The sequence below is a fragment of the Pinus tabuliformis genome, chromosome 7 (genome assembly GCF_031772625.1).
Source record: "Pinus tabuliformis cultivar Carrire ecotype Pingquan chromosome 7, CPIR1, whole genome shotgun sequence".
NCBI classification, from domain to species: domain Eukaryota; kingdom Viridiplantae; phylum Streptophyta; class Pinopsida; order Pinales; family Pinaceae; genus Pinus; species Pinus tabuliformis.
In genome coordinates, this window is record NC_142293.1 from 1,019,433,907 (window position 1) to 1,019,459,800 (window position 25,894).

The 25,894-nt window shown below is 39.0% G+C and overlaps 1 protein-coding gene across 1 annotated transcript in view; it reads left to right on the plus strand.

Annotated features, from left to right (window-relative positions):
- The window catches only part of PGI1 (phosphoglucose isomerase 1), a 142,281-nt gene that overhangs the window by 35,284 nt on the left and 81,103 nt on the right, over nt 1-25,894 (plus strand). The window contains exons 2-10 of the mRNA XM_089459301.1: nt 19,004-19,126; nt 19,763-19,861; nt 19,990-20,073; nt 21,306-21,449; nt 21,544-21,609; nt 21,713-21,781; nt 21,905-22,012; nt 22,148-22,200; nt 22,306-22,444. Coding sequence (XP_089315427.1) covers nt 19,004-19,126; nt 19,763-19,861; nt 19,990-20,073; nt 21,306-21,449; nt 21,544-21,609; nt 21,713-21,781; nt 21,905-22,012; nt 22,148-22,200; nt 22,306-22,444 — 885 coding nt within the window. The remainder of the gene's footprint in view (nt 1-19,003; nt 19,127-19,762; nt 19,862-19,989; nt 20,074-21,305; nt 21,450-21,543; nt 21,610-21,712; nt 21,782-21,904; nt 22,013-22,147; nt 22,201-22,305; nt 22,445-25,894) is intronic.

Genomic DNA, 25,894 nt, shown 5'->3' on the forward strand with positions numbered 1-25,894 from the left:
GACCTATGTCTACATCGATGATCACTAACCTGAAGAAGATGGGCGCTTTTGAAGGTGAATTAGTGGTTCCCACAGTGTATAGGCAACTAATAGGTTCCTTTATGTATCTGGTCAACACTAGGCTGAATATATGTTTTGTTGTGAACACACTCAACTAGTTCATGGTGGAGCCAGTTTTGGTGTTGAGTTTGTTGAACTTGTTCTTTTGTTTGGTCAATTTTACTACATGCCTGGCATCCTCAATTGTTTTAGGCTTCCATAGCTTTACTTCACTATGGATATAATATTTTAATCCACAAATGTACATGTTTAGCAATTGTTCCTCTGTGAGTCCATTTTTTCTAGTTGCCAAAACTTTCCATTTGTGTGTAGCCATTTACATTTTCCTCGGACGATGGCCTTATTTCTGATGCCTACCATTTAATCGGTAGTGCTGTTCCATCTCCCAGGTTGCTACCACTCAATCAATAGTTGCCGTGTAGCCAGCCTGCTATGGCGGCAAGTAATTTTTATTTTCAGTCTATGGAACGATTGTCGGGGTTCACTATTTCATTCTGCTATGGTGGTTCCCAAGGCCAAATCTCTTTCCCTCTCCCAATCCAAGGCCCTCGTATCCCTATCATCGGTATTTGTGTCCTTATTGGCTCAACTATAGGTCAAGTGCAAATAAGGGTTCTTTCACTGGTCGGGTTGGGAAAGTGCCTAACTCTACTCTAAATATTGTGATGTGTCATTATCTTTTCTCTTTCACCTAATGGGTGGTTTGATTAAAAAATTTAAAAATCCCTTCCATTTTATTGACCCAAACAACTGCTCCTCTATGGTCCTTGCCATCGTTATTTGGTAATTCCTTCTTAATATGTTGGTGATTTCTGTGTGGAATTCTTTTGTGATATTGACTGCTTGAAGAAACTATTTTAGGTGGTTCTTGATGGTCTCGTTCACTTGTATTTTGTGGACTAGGTATCGGTCTTTGATAGACTAAGGGTTGTATAGTTAATTAATCTCAACTAGTTAATTAACTTCTCAACTAGTTGATTAATCTGTTTGCCATGGTAGTTAAGCATACTGGTAGTTTTGTCCTTTATTCTTAGTGTAGATTGCCATCGATCTTCAGATTCTGTGAGTTGATTATCAATTTTGTTCCTTCTCTCTATTAGCTGATTCATCTCCCCAATCAACAACTTTTGTCCTTCCTTGATTTTTGTTTGTGCCTTTTCCATGTTGTTGAGATGATATCTCTCACTCTTGAATTCGTCTCCACATTTATTGACTTTGGTATGTAGATCATCATTGTTAACCATTTTGGGGTTGCCCTGTTTACTCGTGGACCCCACCTTCTATTTTTTCGTTTTAACCCTTATAATTTTTTTAAATGACTTCAAAATAAATAATTTTTTATTAATGTATTTTTTTATTATTATAATTTTGAGTTTTTTCTTGATAGTTTAGTATTTTAGAAACTTCAATAGTTTTTTTTAAAACAATCCCTTATAAAATTTGATTGATGACCTTTATATATATATATATCATTTCTGTCACCTAAAAAATAGAACTTATGATTTATCAAGCTGAATACTTGGCCTTATGGCAAGGATTAGAATGAGTTATTGCTAGAAGAATCAGTCGATTGATGGTTTATGGGGACTAAATGTTATTAAATAGGTAGTGGAGCTTAAAAACAATCGTAGCCTCCCTAGCCCCTCCATTGTTTAAAGGATAAATCTACAGTTAAAACACTATAAAGTAATTGAATTCTACCATGTAAAGCGGCACCTGAATACAACGGCAGATGCTCTAGCCAATAAGGGTGTGGATATGCAACAAGGCAAGCTGGATTTGGATCAAGGCCTTATAACTGATAATCCTCTTGCATGCAAAGCGACACTAACCATTATGTAAACCAAAATGAGCATAATGGTGTTAAGGGCCATGGAACTTTTTACTCGACAACTGGTTGGCATATCAAATTTTCCTCTTATTACCATTTCGTGGTGACATCTAATTGTTCCTTTAATGAGCAAGAAAAATGGCAGCTCATCATTAAAGGATCTTGTGCTACAAAGTAGCTTATAATGCTAAAAAAAACAACTCTCCTAGCTTTATCCACGCCATCCCAAGGAAGGACACCTGAAGGCTTGCCAATCCCTTTCAAGGAGATGCATGGAGAAAATGTTGTATAAATTTAAATACTTCACAAGGGATCACATGTAATCGCTGTGATGAATTATTGGAGAAATTTCAAGCGATCTCAAGGTTTTTTCACAGGCGTACTATTCCGACGGTGTCATGAATAAGGCAGGATAGGATTGTAACTCCATTAAATGGTAGTCTTGACAAGGGAGAGTGGAAAAGCAAGGCTGACATATCTATAAATGTCTGCAGTTTCATATTTGCTGCAACTCTCAGGAGAAATCACTGGGAACTTGGGTCTAAGTCTTGTTATAATAGCTGAGATGTGTATGCAAATTAACACGGCGACAAACACTCCGACTTCTCACGTTCAAGAGCAGGACATAATGAATAAGTTGTTGGACCGTTTAATGGAGATTGTGGAGTACATATTGACCCTTCTAAATCGCAGAAGTGAACTGGATGCTTAGGATAAACATGCGCATTTGGTACTTCTTGATAAAAAAATGTGAGCTACTGTAAAGCAAATTTGAAAAGCTGCAGGAAATTATGGAGGTGGATGGAGCTGTCTCGGATATTAGGATGAACAGGCTGGAAGCTAACATCCGGATAGGAGCCAGAGGCACTCATTAAGATATGGATTGCAGTGCAACTTTGCTAGGAAGAGAGCAACTTAGCAGAATCGAACAAGCACAGATGGAGCAGGGTGAAGTAACAGAACATGCCAAGGTATCTTTTGAAGTTGGCCCATCAGTCTCAGGCTAGATGTATTGCTCACTGTTAATGTTCTGCAAATAGATTTTGTTATTAGGAGCATATTGCAAACTCTATAGTAGATAGTAGTATAGAATTATAGTTAGAAGAAAGCCTGGGCATAGAAAATATGTCTTGTGGATATGTAAGCCTTCTGAAGGAACAAAAATAGCTGAACTATGTAAAGGTGCTGGCCTTGAAACCAATTTTTCCTTTTAATACAAAACCATTAACCTTTTCTTAAAAAAATAAAGCTTAAGATTCAAATGAAGATAGATTGTATTTCTTTTGTTTTTCTTTACTTTGCAAATATCATGGGAAATTACCACCTTTAATTCCTTGGATAATTTCCTCTACATAAAAAGATAAAAGTTATCACATGTAAAGATAATATTTGTATGATATTTGTATTTCTTTTGCTTTTCTTTATCCTGCAAATACCATGGGTTGCCAAAACCATGAGCTTGTTGAGCTGAGAGGCTCATTCTACAGCCCAATGTGAAAGTGATGTGTAAGTATGTCTGTCCCTCTTAAAATAAAAATAAAATATTCTCTAAATAGAAAAACAATGTCGGCTATATTAAAAAAGAAAAAAAAAATATGCTATGCATATTTAATTAGTTGTTCATATGACCTAATATAATTTCATGTAAAGTAATTAGAAGTAAAAAAAGATATGTGATTAAGATGTTAAAACCTTATACTTTTCAAAAATATTTTAACATGTGATATCAAAATCATATATATCTATATATAGAAAAAAATGTTAAAATATTTTAATGTTAGAACCTCCTACTTGTGCCCTTCCTGGACAGTGAAAGAAAGGCCCCAAGGAAGGTCACACTAGACTAGGGACAAGTGATAACCACCAAGGTGTAAGGGAACAAGTGTAAAACTAATTGCGGGCAATCTTCCAATTCAGCTTGTGACCCATACTAGAATGTATTTAAATATTAAATGAAAGCACTCGAGTACAAAAATCATGATAGAGGACCCACCTTCATCAAATGAGTAAGCTAGATGAATGAATGCACTAATCAAATAATAGCTAAGGGGCATTTAAGGCAGGCTATTTGTGGATCATGTTAGGGTTGTTGGTTGGAAAATTGCATCGTAGGAGAAAGATTCTCTTCGAGTTACCCAAACGTGTGGGTGGTTGACAATATTGATTCCCATGGTTAAAAAAATGATCGTGTATATTAGACACTTCCATTGTTGATTCTTTGAATTTAGCACTTAAATCTGTTGATTTGGATGTTGTATGGATGGGGTCTCTCATTGATGATGCCTATCATATCTACAATTTTGCACAAAACCATACTAATGCCCTCACAATCTACAAAGAGTAACAAATCTATTATTGTGAATATTGGGGCCATTGTTATTTGAGTTTTGGTCTTTTTGAAGAGAGATCAAATTGCTTAAGAAAAAAGTCAAGGATACATTGTTAGATGATGGTTGGGTGGGAGAGGGTAGATCTTATCGATAATATCATGTATGCTATCATTTCTTTGTTGTGGTTTGTAGGCATGGACAGACTCCTTGATTGAGGTAGTGAAGATTGTTATTGTAGAGAATGAGTGACGTTGACCGAAAGTTTGAGAGGAGGTTGATTGCTTTGAATCATTAATTCATTGCCAAATATGGCTTGAAACCAATTTTTTATTATCTAATGAATCTTTGACAAGTGTTTTTGTATTGGATAACCACATCCTCAAGCTCTAGGTTGAATCCTTTTAAAAACAACTTCCTCCTTCACTTTGACTCTACCAATGAGTAAAAGGGCTTTGTTCGAACACATTGTGATTTGCATTCACTGCCAGATAATTAATTGGGATATGGGATAACAGGTCCCATAAGGCATCAATTCCAATACTATAAGTGCTTTTCCATATGAAGGACCACAAATTTCATCTTGTACCCCACCATCTTGTTCACCACCATATGGAATTCTTTTATCACTAAGTGGGAAAAGAATTGCAAACCTTTTCCTTGCTTGGCTTATTTTTTGAATTCCAAGTACTACAATATTGATTGTCTCAATGGCGGGTCTTTTGTTAGATTCCCTTCTTACATGGATAGATAGTTTTTCAAAGGAGAGGAAGGAAGCATTTAGAAGGATATGAAGACATATCATCCCTTAATGAGGTGGATGGGGACATATTCCATGGGCATTGGGATATTTGGATGCTATGATGTGCTTGTGGTCCTTCATATGGACAAGCACTTATGATATTGTAAATGATGCCTTATGGGGCCTTGGTGGGGAAGCAATGGAGCAACATTCTCTCTTCTATAGTAGTTAGCCATGAGGCTCTTCTATCAAGTTCTTCATCCGCTTGTTTTGAGAGGAATTCGAGCACACGTGAGAATTTTCACAACTCGAAAAAAGAGTAGGCTTGAGTAGATAAGAGAAGACAAATGAATAAATGTTAGACAAGTGACCAATAAAGTAGGTCAATGGGACTATTAGCTACAAAGATGTTCATACTAATTTGAAGCACTAAAGCGTCTCCTTTATAAAAGCAAGACGTGGAAAGTAAACTAGGATTCTAACCTATATCTTGGAAAGCCAACTTTGGAGACGGTTGACAATCTAGGAGAATGATGTACAAGGTGAGTAGATCTAGAGTCTATGATATGAATGGCACAAAGCCTATCCTAGTTTATTGGAACCCTCTCTCCTAAGTTCTTAACATTTGAGGCCAAATGGAGAAGCCCAAAATAGATGTTTGTATTGAAGAAGTACTGGATGAGAAGAGATAAATTGAGTGTTCTATTGCTGCTTGGAAGGGAGAACTCATCACTGTGATATAGAAGATATCATTTAGCTATTGGTTTGTCTGCTAATTTATAAGACGAGGGACAAGTGGTTGAAGGGAAATATAAAGATGTTGGATATATTTCCTGATGATATGGTTTTGTTACCCACCATTTTGTGGGTGATATCCCTAGGAGATTCTTTTTTTTCTCCAAGATGGCCCTCAACTGGTAGCCAACAACCCCTTGTAGCCACTGGCTAGCTCATTGTGCCATTTTTTCGCCACTTGACCCAACCATGTGGTCCCTTGCTCATTTGCCATGATCGTATGTTTGAAGGTGGGCCTCTCGAATCTAAAGGTATGCCTTGTCATTTGGAAATTGAGTATTGTAGTTTGCTTATCATGGACACTTTTGGGCATGGATTAATGGGGGGATTCGACGAAAAGAATGGGCTAGGTCTGTGCTTTTGTCCCCTAGCCCCCTTTTAGGAATTAACCTTGGATTCTAGTCCCTGGGATCTCTTTCACTGACCATTTGGTTACAAGGATGGTGTTTCACGAGAAATCCCGATTTTGGTTGCATGGTCTCGCTCCCTTATATGATTATATTACCCCCCTTTCCATTTATTATTACCCCATTCATCATTTCTCCCACCTGGGTCATCATTATGCCTTGTCATTTGGAAATTGAGTATTGTAGTTTGCTTATCATGGACACTTTTGGGCATGGGTTAATGGGGGGATTCGACGAAAAGAATGGGCTAGGTCTGTGCTTTTGTCCCCTAGCCCCCTTTTAGGAATTAACCTTGGATTCTAGTCCCGTGGGATCTCTTTTACTGACCATTTGGTTATAAGGATGCTGTTTGACAGGAAATCCCGATTTTGGTTACATGGTCTCGCTCCCTTATATGATTATATTACCCCCCTTTCCATTCATTATTACCCCATTCATCATTTCTCCCACCCGGGTCCACATTCCTCCATTGGATCCACATAGGGTTTGCTTGCCCCTTCTCCTTGCCCTCAACTTGGGTCATGGCCTGGAATGAAGCCCGGAGGTTGATGCAACTGAAAAGAAAGATAAAAGCATATATGGCCACATTCAATAGGAAAATGTACCACAAACTGCAAAAATATGGCTGAGACAAATACATTTAGCACGTGGGCAAAAACCAATACATGAGCTCTACCCTATCATCATGGCCATCACCATGGTTCCTATAGGTTTTATGAACCTCATTTGTCATATAGGAACCCATGATTGTCCCAACCCTTGGAGGGCAATGAACCGCCACACTTTAAAAGGGGGTATTCAGTGCTATATCTTATACATCATGCTCTTACCCCTTGAGCCCGAGCAGTTAATCAAAGAAAATCATAAAAAGACAAAAGGAATATAAAATAGGGTGGAAAAATCAAGGCCGCAACACCTCATGTACCACGATTGCTCCCTCCTATACATTATAAACCCAAGTGTGGGCTTCCCTCTTATTAGTTACCCTTGTACCCCGACATGTGACCCAGGGCTGCCCCTCCTCATTCCTTACTTCATTCACCTATCTGTCACATGCCACCACCTTTGAAGGATGTACCTTGACTATATTATCCCCTTTAGAAGTAGAAACCACCTAATAGGATTATTGGTTGACCCCATTTGGAGTTTAGGGGAAATTGGCACATGCCGAAGCCATTATGGAAAAGCAAGCCGTTATGAAGTCCCCACCTGTGGTCTATGATTAGGTAAGCTCATTTAGTTGATTTCTTTAAATGACTTTTTGTACTAGAAGGCTAAGGGACACATTGGATCTTATACGGGATTGCAGATGGTTTCCATTTTGGGTTTGGTCTCCCTATATGGGGTCCTAACCCTCCAGAGGGTTACATTGGCACATGTAGGGTGAGCGTTGAGAGCCATGGGCCTCCACTGCAACAGATTGCGCTCCATGGATCTGCAAAATCATCCAGAGATTGCTCGTGGTTCACTTATTGGACGAGGAGGATACACCTCATCCATTATGCCCAGTTGGCCCAGACTTACACCATACACTTGGCAGATGATTCAGGACTTGCACGATGATGTGCCATCACCTAAACCATCATCCTAGCCCTTGCAAGCGATCTAAAAGCGTCTTCGATTTGTTTGGAGACCCATGAGGGTACTTGTGTGACCTCACATGCCATGTGGAGCACCACAGGTTATTACAAGGGTCCAACCCCTTTTCCTCTGCTTTTGAGGGTCCTATTCTTCATTGTGGCACCCATGGACCTCATCATATCTCTTAGAGGTCCGTACGACATGCATAGATTATTATTTGACCTTTTTAGAGGCTTACTTTTTCATTTATGAGCTAGTTTGGTGGGCTTGTCACCAAATGTTACAATATTAGAACATTATTTTATTTTTGAGGCTTATGTAGGCCAAGGAGGCTAATTCGAACTCCTAAGTTGTATATAAATACAAGTGAGATGAGCAAATGCTCATTTGCTCATCATCACTTTGGTTTGGATCTCTTATCTCTCTTGAGCTTTTCGCACTTTTTCTAGAGGATGAATTGGAAATTTATGTATGAGTTTTGATAGGTAATTCTATCAAAGAATTTGACCTTGATAAGCCATTTCTTTTGCACATCGAAATATAAAAGCTGCAAGATTGCTTCTTCTTGACCTAGAAGGCCAACGAAGTGATCCTGAGGCATCCTTGAATGGGAACCAAGAAATCCTATTCATATTCATCATAGACTCCATTCTCCCAAAGATTAAGGCACTGATCTACCAAGAGTGGTCACTAAAACTCATATTCTTTCACCTCCTTCTAGGTCTAGCCAAGTTGGGGTACCTAGGGCATCAATTTCCCGACAATCTAGCTATCCAAAAAATTCGATCTCCTAGGGTCTCTTGCGTTGGCCTTTCCTCAAGCTCTCCTCCAATTTTGAAGCCATTCCGATGGTGGAGTTGGGAGAAAAGCTAAGCCCTAGATTTGGGATCAAATCTTGCCTTGCCATCCCCAAGGCTAGTACCTCATAGGGTCAAAACATCTTCAAGTGAAATTCTTTCTTTGACCCTTTTTGCCTACCTTGTTTAGGGTAAGAATACCATTGGTTTCCATATACTTTCCTCCTACCCTAGATCGGGTCCACTTGACCCTGTGTGGTCCCGCTTCTTTGAAAGATCAATCTTCAAGAAGCATTTGGGATACCAATTCTAGTAAGGATTTTAGGGATTGGGGAACTCCTTCACAAGTCTTATCCCGTAAATCTAACCCTCAAATCCTCTCTTCCTTTCCTTAGAATACATCGTACCTTGCTTAGAAAGCAACCAAGCTCCATCCTTCAAACTCTTTTGGGAAAGGGTTTATTTGGGTCACTCATATCCGTTGACTTATCCTTTATTGGTGATTCCATACATACTGGGTCTCCTCCCATTGGTGAAAGTCCGTAAATATAAGGGAGCCTTATCTGAGGTGACAGTGGGCTAAGTGTCCATTTGTTGCCCTTGGCCTAGCATTTGCCCTTTAGGGATCCCCCTTAGGTCCCCTGCTAGTTTGAGTGGTAACAGGACCGCAAATTTGAGTTGGCATTAACTAACTTAGATCTTAATGAATTAGTGCTACAGCTTATTGCTTTTGATGATGGTGATCCTCTCAAAGTGTCATCCTCCACACTAGTAGATGCAAATCTTGGATTGGGTATAGAGGAGGAGGAGAGAGCAGTGACAATGGTGATGATTTTGATGATCTTGACATGGAGGGGGATCGACAATGACAAGCTATGAGATCGAGATGCTTCCATCTATGGTTCTAGGATCTAGCTTATTTTGTATTTCCCTTTGGCATTCCAACCTATAGTATCGGTGATTAGTATCTATGTAATAAATTTTGATTTTTATGTGACTTCTAAATTTTTATTTTTTTGTGTATTATATCTAATTTTTTGCGTGTTTGAATTTTAGTCATTATTGATGTAGTAACTAGTTGTTTCAATATTTTGTAAATGTTCTAATTTAAAAAAAATTGGATTTGGTCTTTCTATATATATATATATATATAGATATATATAAAATGTGATCCCCATGTCCTGTTTCTAGGGTCAAAGTGTTCCATATTGGAATCTCAAATCTGTGTGTCCTGCGTGTTGAAATTTGGGCAGCTTCAGGATAAATTTCCCCAAGAAAAGCCCAACTACCCGAAGGAGAAACCATCTTGCCCCAAAAGGAGAATATAAATTTGATAAAAGAAAATTATCAATAAAATGTTCAAATTGGATTGGTGACTCAAATTAATGTGGGACACACAATTAACAAGTCGGCCTCATAATAGTTCAAGTCAGCCCGGCCAAATGACGTGACCCTTCGCATGGAGAATCAACTTTAAATTGGTGCCTATCCTCCACCATTTGCATTCAAATTTCACTTCACATGTGGAAGATTTCAGATGCTCTGTGGCTAGTTCTGAGGCAGCTCGCATGGTTGGCATACAAAGATCCATCTTTGCGGCCTATTCTCCTAATCAATGCAACCTACTCTCTGTCATCAAATGCGGCCTATCTCTGTGATCAATGCGGCCTTCTGTGGCCCTATCAGTGACCTTTCTTTAAGCTATTTGTAGAGAAGAAATGGACGGATTTTTGGACACATCTTTTATGTTTGAAAGGCCTAGCTTGGTTAGTGTACAAGGCTGAGTTTGGAGACATTCCTGGGCGGTTTTCTGAGGATGGTTTGGTGACAAAATCTCTGTGACGAGGGCCGCTATATTTCTATGTAATTGTAGGTAGGGTGGAGCCCTTGTTTATGTGTGAACAATGATCATATGATCTATGAAGAAGGGATCGGGATACCTTGAAGAATAGTGCAGGAGAAGAGGCTTGTAAAAGGTGGAACAACGCTGCTTTTGAGGAGGTTTTGAGGCATGTATCCCTAAGCAGGGCTGAAAAACGCAGGTTCACGTAGAGAGGTTGAGGAATATTTGGGGACATAATCATGTCATTTCTCAGAGGTATGGTTGGTCTTTCTATATTGATGTTTTGCCAGGAATGTAGAAAGCTGTTTAGATAGTGGCTGGTTTGGTGAATGCTAGAACAATAGACAAAAGGGCAAATTTCGTTAAAATTTGGGTACCAGAGGACAAGTGGTTCCTTAAGGCTTTGATCTTTTGGCCTAGGGAAAAATGTCCAAATTTATTTTTACTTTTCTCCTAAAGTGACTTTATAAGTGGTAAAGTCAATTTAATTTAAAAGTGACTTTATAAGTGGTAAAGTTACATTCTAATTTAAAGGTGACTTTATTAAAGTCAATGAAGAATTAGAAAGTGAAAAAAGTGACTATGGAAATAAAAGAGTAAGTGGGTGAGTAAAAAAATAGAAAGTGAGAATTAAATGCACATTTATTCTCATCCGTAGATCTAAATGAATCTTAGCCATTAGATCTTAGGGTAACCCAAAAGGTCATTTAGAGAGTAAAAGGAGAAGAGAAGAGGAAAAGATCAATTCATTCTTTCATGAGCATTTGAGAGAGAGAAGGGAGGGCAAGGAGAAAATTTCTAGTAGTGAGGAAGTGAAGGAGAGCAGCAAGAAGACATTTCAACAAATCTGGGCAGCAACATTTATTGGCACACATCCCAAGGCAAAACTGTACAGTAGGAGAAAGACAAAAAAATTGAGGAAGAGGGACATTGGCAAGGGCACGATTTTCAAGGCAGGTTTTGGGCACGATTTTCGAGGCAACTAGACTATTGAAATCTATACGATTTGTACAATCTGTACAACATGTTCTAGGCACGATTTTCGAGGTAGGTTGTAGAGCATTTAATGCTGTTTTATTGTTGTAAAAATTTCTGTTTTGGCTGTTTGTTGATTGGCACTATTTTCGAGGTGGAGTTCAAGGACGAAAGTCGCGATAAGTTGTAATTTGTACTGTGTATTTCAGTTTCTCTGTAAAAACATTCTCAGAAATAAAGAGCTCTCAAACTGGTTTTCCCTAAGAGTTGTAGGGTGTTTTTCCAGGGTCACATTGACCAAAAATCACTGTGTTATTTTCTGTGTGTGACTGTCATAATTTTGCTGTGTTTTATTTCTGCAATTTTAGCAGTTGTGAAATCTCTAAATTTGTGTTACCAGAAAATATTGTCATTTCCAAATTTTAGAATTTTTATCATGCTTGGATTTAAAACTAAATGCATGGAGTGATAAGGAAAACTGATAACCGGGGTGGGGGTTGAAATTTCTTCATGGTATCAGAGCTTGGTTGGCTGAAAAGTGCAGTTTGGGACAACAAAGTGAAAATTACAACGCGCTGATTTTTACACAGAAAACATAAACCTTTACCATAGATTTGAAAATTTCAGTTTGGTAGGACAATGAAACATGTCTTTGAGTTTGAGAGTTGAAGACAGTTTGGATGGCAGAACAACTACAGTGCATGGAAGGAGAGAATCCAGAGCATCTTTGAGGAAACAAAAGTCTGGTGCATTATGGTAAATACCACATAGAACCAGTGTTGTGAAAATCGCGATATTATCGCGATTTTATCGTTTTATCGCGAGTTTTTCATTAGAACGAGAATATCGCGAGTAGTACTCGGAATTTTTTTTTTGCTCGATTTTTTGGGAAAAAATCGTGGGAATTTTTTTGTTTTGTTTTGTTTTTGTTGAGGAGGAGGAGGTGACCCAAGCTACCGCTGTCACACGTAGAAGACGTGGTCTACCTCCTGTAGCTCCTAGTTCTTCAACTTCTAGAGCACAACAAACTCCATAGTCTACTGCGGCCTGCCAACTCCACCGACATCTACATCTGGAGGGGCAAAGGAAATCAGTGGTATTTAGTTATTTGATTCATTTCATTGTATATGACATTATGACTCTTGATATGAGATACATTATTATATTTTTTGTTGATATTTTGAGGTTGAGTTGGGACTCAGGAGTCAGGACTTACTATGCAGGACACAATTCACTGTTTTGTGTGATTTTAGCACTAGAAATGATATTAAACATCTTATATATTAGTTCTTTTATCATATTTATGTGTCAATGTATTTATTTTATGTTGTAGATGCTTTAGATATTAAAAAAATTGAAAAAAAAATGAAAAAAAAATGAATATTTTTGTACCAAACGATTTTTTCTTGATCATTTCCGATTTTCTAGATAATTATGATTTTTTCCGATTTTTTCCTCGCGCTGATATTATCCCGATAACGATTAATGCAACATTGCATAAAACCCAGTAGTAGTACTTGCTGACCCTGTATAGTTGCCAGAGTTTAACAAAAAGAATGCTAAGGCAAAAAGATTGATTCTGGAAGGAATCAAAGACCATGTCATTCCTCATGTGAGAGGAAAGACTCATGCACATGAGATGTGGACAACCTTGACCAGTCTTTACCAGAGCTCAAATGAAAACAGAAAAGTGGTCCTAAAGGAGAAACTGAAGGCCATTAAAATGACTAAGGCTGACAGTGCTACAACATACCTCACAAAGATCACTTCAGTGAGAGATGAGTTGACAGCCGTAGGTGAGATCATTGCACCCACTCAGTTGGTGAGGATTGATTTGAATGATCTTCTCAAGACTAGGGAGAATTTTGTGGATGACATTGTTGCACGGGAAAACCTTCCTGATTGGGAGAGGTTGTGGGATGATTGCATTCAAAATGAGATCAGAAAGAACCATCTTCGGGCAGCCAAACAGGTGGATGAGGATGACAATGTGGCATTGTTAGCAAGAGGCAAGAAGGGCAGAGCAAAGGAGCAAGCTTCCAATAGTGGAGACAAAGGCAAAGGTAAAGGCAAGCAACAAAACAAGGAGAAGGACTATTCCATAGTCAAATGTTGGAATTGTCAAAAGTTGGGACACTATGTTGTTGTGTGTTCGGAGAAGAAGAACAAGAAAGGGAAAGACAAACCCATGGTAGCTTTTGCAGAGATAGAGAGCTTCTCAGAGAGCTTTGATCGAGAGTTTGGGTTCATAGCTTGTGAGGCCACTAGTGCAGGATCACCTTCCATACAGGTTCAGAGGGAGTGTGCATTCCCCGCTACTAGCAGAGCATCTTCTAGCATTTGGTATGTTGACAGTGGCGATTCCCGCCACATGAAAGGAGTTAGAGAGTACTTCTCAGAGATTTCAGAGGATGATATTGATATGGATGTAGTACTTGGTGATTACAACATTGTTAGAGCAATCAATGTGGGGACATTGACATTTGATAGGGGACCCAAACCTCCCTTGAAAGTGTCAGATGTGACAGAGGGTATGATGTGTTGTTCAGGAGAGGGCAAGTGCTTATATATCTTAGGTGAACTCCAACTTCTTCAGCTAGAGAGATTGGTGTGCGCCATGCCAAGATGTACAAGTTCTCATTCCAGCCCCTGATGGCATTGAGTAGCAGCACTCGAGACAGGACCGACAACAGATCTAGCAGTTCAGAGTTGTGTGAGATTTGGCACCGCAGGATGGGGCACATGTATCATGGGGCCTTGAGTAAATTGCGGGAGATCAGCACTGGTGTGCCAGATTTCAGTGCTGATCACCTTGATGTATGCAGAGGATGTGCTATGGGGAAGTTTGCCAGATCCCATTTTCCCAGAAGTGACAGCAGAGCGACCGAGATCCTTGACTTGTTTCATATCGATGTGAGTGGTCAGATGTCTCATGTATCCTTGAGTGGCTATGAATACTATGTTTTATTCATTGGTGACCACTCCAGGAAAACTTGGATTTATTTCTTGAAGACCAAGAGTGAGGTCTTCAAGCGGTTTCAAGAGTTTAAAGCTCTTGTGGAGACCCAGACAAGTAGGAAGATCAAGGTCCTCAGGTCAGACAATGGAGGGGGGTATACCCTTGGTGAGTTTGTTGATTTTTGTGTTGAGACAGGCATTAGGAGGGAGTTCACAGTTCCTTACAACCCCCAACAGAATGGGGTTGCGGAGAGGAAGAACAGATCCATTGTAGGGGATGCCAAAGCCATGCTTCATGATCAAGGGTTACCTTTATTTTTGTGGCCAGAGGCTTGCAACATGGCTGTGTACTTGCAGAACAGGAGTCCACATCGTGCCTTGGGGAATGTGACTCCGGAGGAGGCTTTTTCTAGGAAGAAGCCTGATGTTGGGCACTTTCGTATCTTTGGGTGCCTTATATATTCCCATGTCCTCAAGGAGAACAAGACCAAGCTAGAGCCCACTGCAGACAAGGACATCTTTGTGGGTTATAGTGAGACCTCGAAAGCTTATTGGATTTATATTCCTGCATAGAGGAAAGTGGTTATCAGGCGGGATGTGAAGTTCGAGGAGGAGAGAGCTTTCAGGAGGTCATAGGAGTTAGAGTATCCAAAGTCACCAGACCCTCAGGGGCAGCTGAGTTGGTCACAGGGATCAGGAGGTACGTCGATTACAGTGTCAGGCCCATCAGTGAGAAGTGGCTCTCAGAGTTAGGTGGGTGGTTCTTCGGACAACATGCAGGGTAGTTCGCAGAGCAGTTCACAGGGTAGTCCACTAATGGACAGTTCGCACGGTACTTCAGCATCTACAGGCACAGATTCATGCATGAGGTCAGTTGGCAAGCCTTCAGGAGTTTAGGCTTCTGATGATGATGAGGATTCTTGCACTCTGGTGGGAGAAGTATGCTTAGGGAAGAGGAAGCCCAAGTGGGTTCAAGATACCATGCGCGAGGCCACATCAGTTGCTGGGCCAAAGAGACAGGTTAGAGAGAGTAAACCAAACGGTTTTGTAGTTACATGGCATTGGTAACAGGCATTGTTGACTCCGAGCCTTCTAATTATGAGGAAGTTGCCAGCCAGTAGGTCTAGAGAGAGGCCATGATGGAGGAGTATTCTTCTATGATGAAGAACGATGTTTGGGAGGTAGTGCTGAGGCTTGAAGGTAAATCTGTTGTTACTTCCAGATGGCTCTACAAGATAAAGCATGCTGCAGATGGCAGCATTGAGATGTTCAAGGCTCGATTTGTGGCCAAGAGGGTTCTCACAAGTAGAGGGAGTTGACTATGAGGAGACGTTCGCTCCTATAGCTCAGTATACATCTATTCGCTCCATTATATCGGTTGCAGCAGATATGGGTTGGAAGATCCACCAGATGGATGTGAAGACCGCATTTCTCAATGGCTTCATTCAGGAGGATGTTTATATTAAGTAGCTACAAGACTTTGAGGTGCATGGGAAGGAGTCCCATGTATGCAGATTGAAAAAAGGCACTTTTGGCCTGAAGCAAGCTCTTAGATCTTGGTAGTCGAGGATTGATACATACTTACAACAGTTGGGTTTCACAAAGAGTGAGGCTGATCCAAACCTATACTTCATTGTGGTGGGTGAGGAGCCTCTCATTCTGGTGTTGTTTGTTGATGACTTGATCATCACTGGTGCAAAGAGACTCATTGAGGGCTGCAAGAGAGATATTGCTTCAGAGATTGAGATGAAGGATATCGGCTTGATGCATTATTTTCTGGGATTGGAGGTGTGGCAGGAGGAGGGGTATTTCTTCTTGGGACAAGGGAAGTAAATTGTGGATATTCTTAGCAGATTTCACATTGAGAACTGCAAACCCATGTCTACACCTATGATCACTAAGTGGAAGAAGCTTCACGCTTCTGATTCCGAGTTGGTGGATCCTACTCTATACAAATAGTGGGTTGGTTATTTGATGTATTTGGTCAACACTCGACTAGATATATGTTTTGCAGTTAACACTGAGTCAGTTCATGTGTGAGTCCAGGAGAGTGCACTGGGTGGCTGCAAAACACATTCTACGTTACTTGCAGGGGACTGTGGATTTTGGTCTCGATTATAGACAGGGTGATGGAGTGAGATTGGCAGGGTACACAGATTCAGATTGGGCAGGTTGTGCTTCAGATTGGAAGAGTATTTCTAGGTGTTGTTTTGGGTTGGGTTCGACAGTTGTGTCGTGGATTAGCTGAAAACAACAATCAGTTGCATTGAGCTTAGATGAGGCAGAGTATATGGCTGCTGGTTTGGCTAGTTGTGAGGCCATATGGGTTCGCAAGATGTTGTTTGGTCTATTTGGTCAGGCATTGAGACCTTCAGTAATTTACTGTGATAATCAGAGTTGCATAAAACTCACGGAGAATCCAATTTTTCATGACAGGTCAAAGCATATTGAGATCAAGTATCACTTCATTAGAGACTATGTCCCAAAGGGCACTGTCAAGCTTGAGTACATTTCCACAAATGAGCAAGTAGTGGACATTTTCGCCAAAGCCTCACCACGGGGCAAGAATGTCTATTTCAGAGACAAGATGGGAGTGGTGAGGAACAGTTTCCTTGGTAAGAGGGAGTGTTAAAATTTGGGTACCAGAGGACAAATGGTTTCCTAAGGCTTTGATCTTTGGCATAGGGAAAAGTGTCCAAATTTATTTTTTACTTTTCTCCTAAAGTGACTTTATAAGTGGTAAAGTCAATTTAATTTAAAAGTGACTTTATAAGTGGTAAAGTTAAATTCTAATTTAAAATTGACTTTATAAGTTGTAAAGTCACCTCTTTATTAAAGTCAATGAAGAATTAGAAAGTGAAAAAAGTGACTATGGAAATAAAAGGCTAAGTGGGTGAGTTAAAAAATAGAAAGTGAGAACTAAATGCACATTTATTCTCATCGCTAAATCAATGAATCTCAGCCATTAGATCTTAGGGTAATCCAAAAGGCCATTTAGAGAGTAAAAGGAGAAGAGGAGGAAAGATCAATTCATTCATTTCATGAGCATTTGAGAGAGAGAAGAGAGAGCAAAGAGAAAATTTTTGAGCAGTGAGGAAGTGAAGGAGAACAACAAGAAGACATTTCAGCAAATCTGGGCAGCAACATTTTTTGGCACGCAACCCAAGGCAAAACCGTACAACAGGAGAAAGACATAGCAATCGAAGAAGAGTGACAGCAGCAAGGGCACAAATTTCAAGGTAGCTGTACTGCTGAAATCTGTGCGGTCTGGAACGATTTTCAAGGCAGGCCGTACAACATTTAATGCTGTATTATTGTTGGAAAAAGTTCTGTTTTGACTGTTTGTTGATTGGCACAATTTTTGAAGCGGAGTTCAAGCACGAAAATCGAGATAAGTTGTAATTTGTGGTTGCTGGAATTTTTACTGTGTATTTTAGTTTCTATGTAAAAGCATTTTCAGAAATAAAGAAGAGCTCTCAAACTGGTTTTCCCAAGAGTGTTAGGGGGTTTTTTCAAGGTCACATTGACAAAAAATCAATGTGTTATTTTTTGTGTGTGGCTGTCATAATTTTGTTGTGTTTTATTTCTGCAATCTCAGCAGTCGTGAAATCTCTAAATTTGTGTTTTCAAAAAATATTTTCATTTCCAGATTTTAGAATTCTTATTATGCTTGGATTTAAAACTAAATGCATGGAGTGATAAGGAAAACTGATAATCAGAGTGTGGGTTGAAATTTCTTCAGATTTGTCACTGTGTGTGATGCCCTTAGGATGACTCTTTGAGGATGTAAAGAACAGTCAAGAGAGCTACTTATCAAGCCCTAATTTATGGAGTTACAGAGAGGTAATCTTCAGTGATATGACAGTGATGTATGGCCATGATACTTGTCCTTAACATTGTGATATATGTATGGCTGTGATACTTATGTGATACATTGATACTTGACAGTGTTATGACCTTGATACATAACAGTGACACGTGCTGCTATCGCAGTCATATGGATGCTACTTGAGTCAGAAATATATGCTACTTGTGACAGTGATATGGAGGCAGCCCTTATGGTTTCATCTGTTAATTAGAGGTTTTGTGGCAGGCTTGTGAATGCCTCCTTGATAGACTTGTCTGCTGCCATCTCATGAGGTTGTTGTATGATCCAGGGTTGGCCCTAGGTGGCCCAATGTGATTGATGAAGCTTATAATTGTACTATTTGATTGTATCTCAGCTGAATATCTAAGAAGAAGAAGAAGAATTGATTTTGGGTTTTCCCCTTTGTGGGGTTTTGCCCCGGTCTCTGACCAAAAAACCTGGTGTCTCTATTGTGTATGCTTTTGTTTTGTTCCTTTCTGTTCCATTGTGTTGTTTATGTTCTCTCTATATAATTGCTTATGATGATATGAGGTGAATGTAATGTGAAAACTGTCGAAAAAGGTTCAAAATGCAATTCTCTACAGCAGAGAACAATGTAGCCCTTAAAACTTTAACACCGTGTGTACAGTGTCATGTGACTTAGGGTACATTAGTAATAACCATGTATGTATAGAAACTGCCTGTCTTCCAAATACATTTCCATTTTGCCAACTTCTCCTATATAATTTTGCAGCAGGTTGCTTATTCATATTTCTGAACTCACTCTTATATGCTAGCCACCTTTCCGTTTGTTGATGACTGCATGTTTCACTGTAACAGATCAAGCCACCATCCTCTCCAACAGGTCGCTTTACTCATGTGCTATCTGTGGGAATTGGAGGGTCAGCTTTGGGTCCAGAATTTGTTGCAGAGGCATTGGCTCCAGATAATCCTCCTCTAAAGGTATTTCATTTGTCTTCATAGGTTACTGCCTTTATTTGGGGTTAAAGTCATGTGTAGCCCATGAGGAGTTTGCTATAAAAGATTAGTTGTGTAATTAAATGTTTGATCACGTCAAAAACCTACCATTTGATGTACTGTCCATGTTGTCTTCGCAACAATGGGTTTATTTAGATTTTTGGAAGTGAATCTCATTTAGCCTCTGTTCTTTGATTTGTTTTCATCTCTGTTTCTATGTCTCCTTCTGAATGGTGGTTGCAAACTTAAATGTTATTAGCAGGGATAATTCTGTTTGTTTTTCAACAATTTTATTTTTTGTTTTTTTATTATTTATATTATTATTTAATTTTATTTCTAAAACATCTTTATGCTATTCAATGCAATTGGAAATGGTCATACAGTGGCTTTCCTCTTAGCTATTTCCTAAATGCCTGTTCATGCATGGGTATGTATCTTGAGTTTAAGCTTTACCCTCCATCAAACATAGCAGATATGGTAGCAGCTCAATCGATTTGTTTATATATTTTCTTTTTTCTTTTTTAATTAATGTTATGCTATTAGGCTTATAGTCTGTGATGCAAATACATATGACAATGCTACAGGGTCTGTATTATACTTAATGTTTTCTCCCTTTTGCAGATAAGATTTATTGATAACACAGACCCTGCAGGCATTGATCACCAAATTGCCCAGCTTGGACCAGAACTTGCTTCAACCCTTGTGATTGTTATCTCAAAGGTTTGTTGATTTCGCAGGGCTCTTAGACCAAGATATTATAGCAATATAAAGACTTACCCTTTTCAATAGAAATCATAATTAGAATATTTCATGAGGGCATTGAGATGGAGCAATCTTGCTTCCTGCAGAGTGGAGGCACTCCAGAAACTAGAAATGGATTGTTGGAAGTGCAGAAAGCCTTCCGTGAAGCAGGCCTTGATTTTTCCAAGCAGGTTTGAATTCTTAGTTTCTCTATCTTTTTTCACTTTTGGAAGGACTTTGCAGGTGAGAGAAATAAACTTCATACTTAATGTATAGATTGCCTTTGAACTCAGCTATACAGGGTCACGAGCACTACAAATTGGAACTGCTTTAGCCCTGATAGATGATTTTGCATGCCATGTTAGTTTGTAGTGTTATTGGACACATTAGTGAAAGAGTTAAATGGAATATTGAAGGCTGTCCTGATCTGTTTAGCAAATCCTACTAATTAAAAGAGTGTATGTCACGGGATTACTTGGATTCCTACACTGCTGATTGATATGATCTTCCTTTTGGTGGAATTCTGTAATGATGGAATGAATTTGTTGAATTATTATCTATGTTGCTAGGGTACTTTGGTTCAGGGATGGGGGCAGTGATGGCTTTTGAAATTGGAGACTTTGGTTTGTCAAGTATATTTGTATATATGCATATATTAATTAATAGGAAAAAAATTAAAAATATGCACATTGCTTAATATCATTTTCAGCAAGTAGCAACCAAAACATGCACACTGCTTCATTGAGGTGTTGAATAATCACACAATGATTATAAAAACGCTGAACAATCAACTTGATCATGATCGCTTGAAGATTGAAATTGACATTAATAGGCCTGGACTCTTGTGTCAAGTTAAAGTTTTAAACCAAGCGGCAACTACATATGTCGTGCTGCATTCAGATCTCCTCACCATATCATTGTCTTTTATTGTACACATATGTTTAGCAAGAATAGAGCGCCGAAATTCCTTCACTGCTATACTGTTTCTCCTTTCTGAGTTGTAATGGTAAAACAATACGGCGAGTTAGTGTTTTGAGTGAAAACGCACGTGAAGTAATTGAAGGATTAGGAATTTGGGGTACCTGTTTGGTGCCATCTTTCCCACTCACTTGCTGGGAAGAACCTGGTTCTTCAGTGAAGAGCCTGTTTTTTTCTGGGTTTGTGATATGATGTCCCCATTCCTGAATCTTATACAGGAAATGGGAACCCGGAATGGTTTCAGGCACCCTTTCACCAGGTCTGGGTACACTCATGCAACTTAGATTATCATCCATTTGCTTTAAATAATGGCATAAGTATGACGAGATTTAATTATTCTGAGCTTATGCTTCTTAAGTTGATTTCAGTTTCAAGTTTGTTCAAGCTTTATGAATTTCTTGAATAAAAGTGAATTGAATAAACTCTTTTGGCCCTCTTTGTTTAGGGTGTGGCCATTACTCAGGAGAATTCATTACTGGACAACACTGCTAGGATAGAAAGATGGGTGGCAAGATTTCCAATGTTTGATTGGGTTGGAGGTCGAACATCTGAAATGTCAGCTGTTGGACTGCTTCCAGCAGCTCTTCAGGCCTGTTTCTTCAATTCATGGGCTAGTTCCAATTTTCTTTTTGCTTGTTATGCTGTCCATACAGTTTCTCAGAGCCTTTGTTTTTCATGCTCAGGGTATTGATATCAGGGAAATGCTTACCGGTGCATCTATTATGGATGAAGCAACAAGGATTCCTGTGGTATGTATCAATTAGTTGAATCACCACACATGGATAATTCCATTTGTTTCTTTATCTCATGAAACATTTAAAACTAACTTTTTTTTGGATGCATTTTGTTCAGGTTAAAACCAATCCTGCAGCCTTGTTGGCACTATGCTGGTATTGGGCCTCTGATGGTAAAGGTTTCAAGGTTTGTTCCATTAGAGCTTCAGGCTTCAAAGCATTGTTGTACTACGTTACTGTATTTCTTGCTGTTAATCCCATTATGTATAATTTGTTTTAGCATATTAATGTACCACCCTGTTTTCCTCAGGATATGGTTGTTCTTCCTTATAAAGATAGCCTGCTTTTATTTAGCCGCTATCTGCAACAGCTTGTCATGGAATCTCTTGGAAAAGAGTTTGATTTAGATGGGAACCGGGTAATTATAGGACAGACTATTTGTTAATTTTATTGCTGTTAATTTTTAGATATTTGGATGAGATGCCACATCTCGCTGATATTTTGAAGAACTATTAACGTTTGGAATTATATTATTATAATATCGTATTATCAGGTCAACCAAGGCCTAACTGTATATGGGAACAAAGGAAGCACAGATCAACATGCGTAAGTTCTTAATGCTTTTCATATATGGCCTCAGTAGGGTCTCATTGTTATTCTATCAAGCCTTAACAGTAACTGCCATTAACTCTGATTTATTTGTTTCTGTAGCTATATTCAACAACTGAGAGAAGGAGTTCACAACTTCTTTGTAACCTTTATTGAGGTGCTCCGCGACAGACCACCAGGCCATGACTGGGAACTTGAACCTGGTGTTACTTGTGGGGACTACCTTTTTGGTATGCTGCAGGTTAGTGAATTTATGATAAGCCTCTGGGTACATATCTTCACCTATTGGTGCTAAGTATGGTTCTTCCATAGAAAAATAATCTTTACAATCAACATGTTAAAATTAAATATCAGCTTATAATGGTCAATATTAGATTTAGGCATCAATAGAGTCATTTTGACTCTAGGTTACTTTAGTGGGCCTAATGGTTAAGAGCATTTGTTCCCTCCCAAGAGCTCACAGGTTCAAATCCATAGGGTGGTAGAGGATGTACACCTTGTAGGCTTTAGCAGTCAAATCACTGCGTGGAGGTGGGTCCCTTGTCCCACAAATAAGGAGGTCACATGCACCAATTTGGTATCTGGCTTGGCTGTGACCTTAAAATTAGTTTATTATTATTATTTTATGCTTTTATGCTTTCTGTCACTTTATTTTTTTGGTTTATTCCACATTTATAAAGTGGATTGATGACTCAAGGAAACTTTTGCTTTAACATTACGATATACAATACAAAAAATTCTTTCGAGTTATCTTGGTTTCTATATATGCTCAATTTTCATAATATGGTGTATTGGAGCGTAGCTTGGCTGGGGCCATGGAATTTGTGAGAGTGTTAAGATATAAGGATTGCTGTTAGTAGAGATGGACTGAGAGTTTGCTAGCAATGAGCATATAGCTCATCAAAGAGTCAAGAGAACTAGTTATTGTTTCATTTTTAAAATTCAGTAGCAAGGTCAATTTTTTTAAATTGGGGTTCCATTTTCAGCCACCATACAATGTTTTTCAGTGGCTGTTTTCAGCGGCCATTCTTAACTGTTGTATGGTACAGCAGTACAATCATACGTGTCTGCACAGTTGTAAGGAATCATATGGAGCCCATGTGCAAATAAGGAAATGCTCAAAAAAGTGCTGTAAAAATCAATTCACAGCCCAGATTAGTCTTATTTCTCAGTTTTCTGACAGTATAGACGAATTGGAAGCAGATTGAAGCTTCCTATATTGTTGCTTAGATTTGCAAAACTAGAAGTTTTAGCTGCTGATTTGTTATTTTTCAGCAGATCCAATGAAAAATTCATTGTGTTGGTGCTATTTATTAATAGATCTGAGTGATTTCATGCTGATGCTGAGCAGACTTGACTCTATCTACATGATTTTCAGCTGGTTGAGAGAGATCTGTCTTTTTGGCTGGTGGTGAGCAGGTTTGCCTAGATCTATCATTTTTAGCATCTGGTTAAGAGCAGATTCAAGTCTTATTGGGCTGGTGGTGAGCATATTTGTGATGTTTGTTCGGCAAATTTATAGTAAATATGCAAGTTTTTTATCATATAACCCTATTCATTGGTTATTTTTAAATTTGAACCTTCACCTAGGACATTTTTACCGAACACCATGTTGGAAGGGAGTTAGAGGTTCACGGGCAAGAAGTACAACATATGCAAGCAATGGATGCTGACAAATTTTGAGTGTAGGGGCCTAGCGAATGCTGTCATTGATAAAGTTACCTGGCCTACAGTGGTGGGTAAAGACTGAAGACCCAGAATAGTTTGATGAGAAAGACAGAGAAGCTGTGATGCTGATTAAGCTGTTCGTATTATATGAGATACCTAGCGGATATTCTTATTGGTAAAGTTACCTGGCCTACGGTGGTGGGTAAAGACCCAAATAAGTTTGATGAGAAAGACAGAGAAGTTGTGATGTTGATTGAGTTGTTTGTATTAGATGAGATGTTTCCATAGGTCAAGATATGAAAGGCTTCCTTAGAGATTCAGAAATATTTGTATGAGACATCGGACAAAGCAAGAGCTTTCTTTGTGAAGAGCATGTTGTTTTCAATGATGATGGATGTGTATGCATTCCTTCAGGAGAGTTCTCAAGATCAAATATATCTTAGGGCAGTTGATGGCTGTTGTTTGGAAGATTGAGGAAGACATGGGGGTAATCACATTGAAAAGTTTATGACATGCGTACAAGCACTTTATTGGTCCCCGTAACATCACTTCTATGAATGTTGACTTGATGAGCTTTGCGATAAGTTCTGACAATAGGACAAATGGAAGAAATAGTTTAGTAGTAGCGAGACATAGGGGTTTCGAGCAAGGCTTTGTTTCCAAATTAAAGGGAAAAAGGCAAATGGACCAAACAAAAAGTATAGGGTAGTGGTGATGATGTCACCAAAGATGAGGTGATGTGGTGTTCTTTGTTACTAAATTGAGATATAGAACATAAGTAACATATTTTAACTATATTTACTACAAAAATATAGATTTCAACCACAATAGAGAAATAAAGAACTAAGATAGCATTGGAATGTTAAACCCTTATTATTGGAAGCAATGTTCACTTGCCTCATGGAATGGGCAACCTCCAATTGAGTAGATATTCGATTAAAAATAACTTCATAAGGCATCTTTTAAATTGCTTCTACGTCTTTATATAGTACTTTCTACCTCTTAGGAACATTCTAGAGAATGATCTTGCTAATAGGCAGAACATTCTAGTAAGCCTTCTTACATTTATTGCTTTCACACTACTATATGGGCCTTATTTACTGGAGATGGCCTCCATACATAGAAAGACAAAGCAACATATCTATCTGCTTAGGGGATTAGGGAAGTTATGACTCTAATGTGTGCCCTTAAAAGAACGACATTGTCCTTAAGGTTGGAAATGAGGGAATGGTTGAAGGGTTGCTGCTGGTTCCCATGTGACATCCTCAAGTCGTGTAGCCTTCCATTTTATTTGGACCTTTGGATGGTGCATTTATGAAGATGATGCTTTCTTTTATCTAGGACAACCTCATCCAAATGGAACCTTGTTAGGGGCTTAGGGAAGTTATGACTCTAATGTGTGCCCTTAAGAGAACGACATTGTCCTCAAGGTTGGAAATGAGGGAATGGTTGGAGGGTTGCTGCTGGTTCCCATGTGACATCCTCAAGTCGTGTAGCCTTCCATTTTATTTGGACCTCTTGGATAGTGCATTTATGAAGATGATGCTTTCTTTTATGTAGGACAACCTCATCCAAATGGAACCTTGTTCATCTAATTCGGGAATGCTAGTTTGAACATGGGAATTAGATCTAACCACTCCTAAAGTAGGCGACATGAAGGATTAGATGGATTTTAGGGTGGCTTGAAAGTTTTAATTTCCAAGCTATTGGCCCATTATGTTTGAGGACCTTATAGGGGCCATAAATCTTTGAAGCATGCTTTTGGTGGTGGATTTCTTTGAGGGAGGTCCACTTATATAAGGGCTTCAAATGAAGTAGCAGTTGTTCCCTGGAGCAATGTTGATTACCCTGTTGCTTCATCTAATTTTGAGCTATGACTAGATTAACTTTAAGAGTGCGAAGAATATTCACTTTGGCTATGAGGGTTTTGTCGACCTCCTATATTTGGGAGACTCTTAGTAAGTAGGATAACATTGATGGGGGCTACTGGCCATAGATAGCCTCAAAGGGGGTCATTTGATTG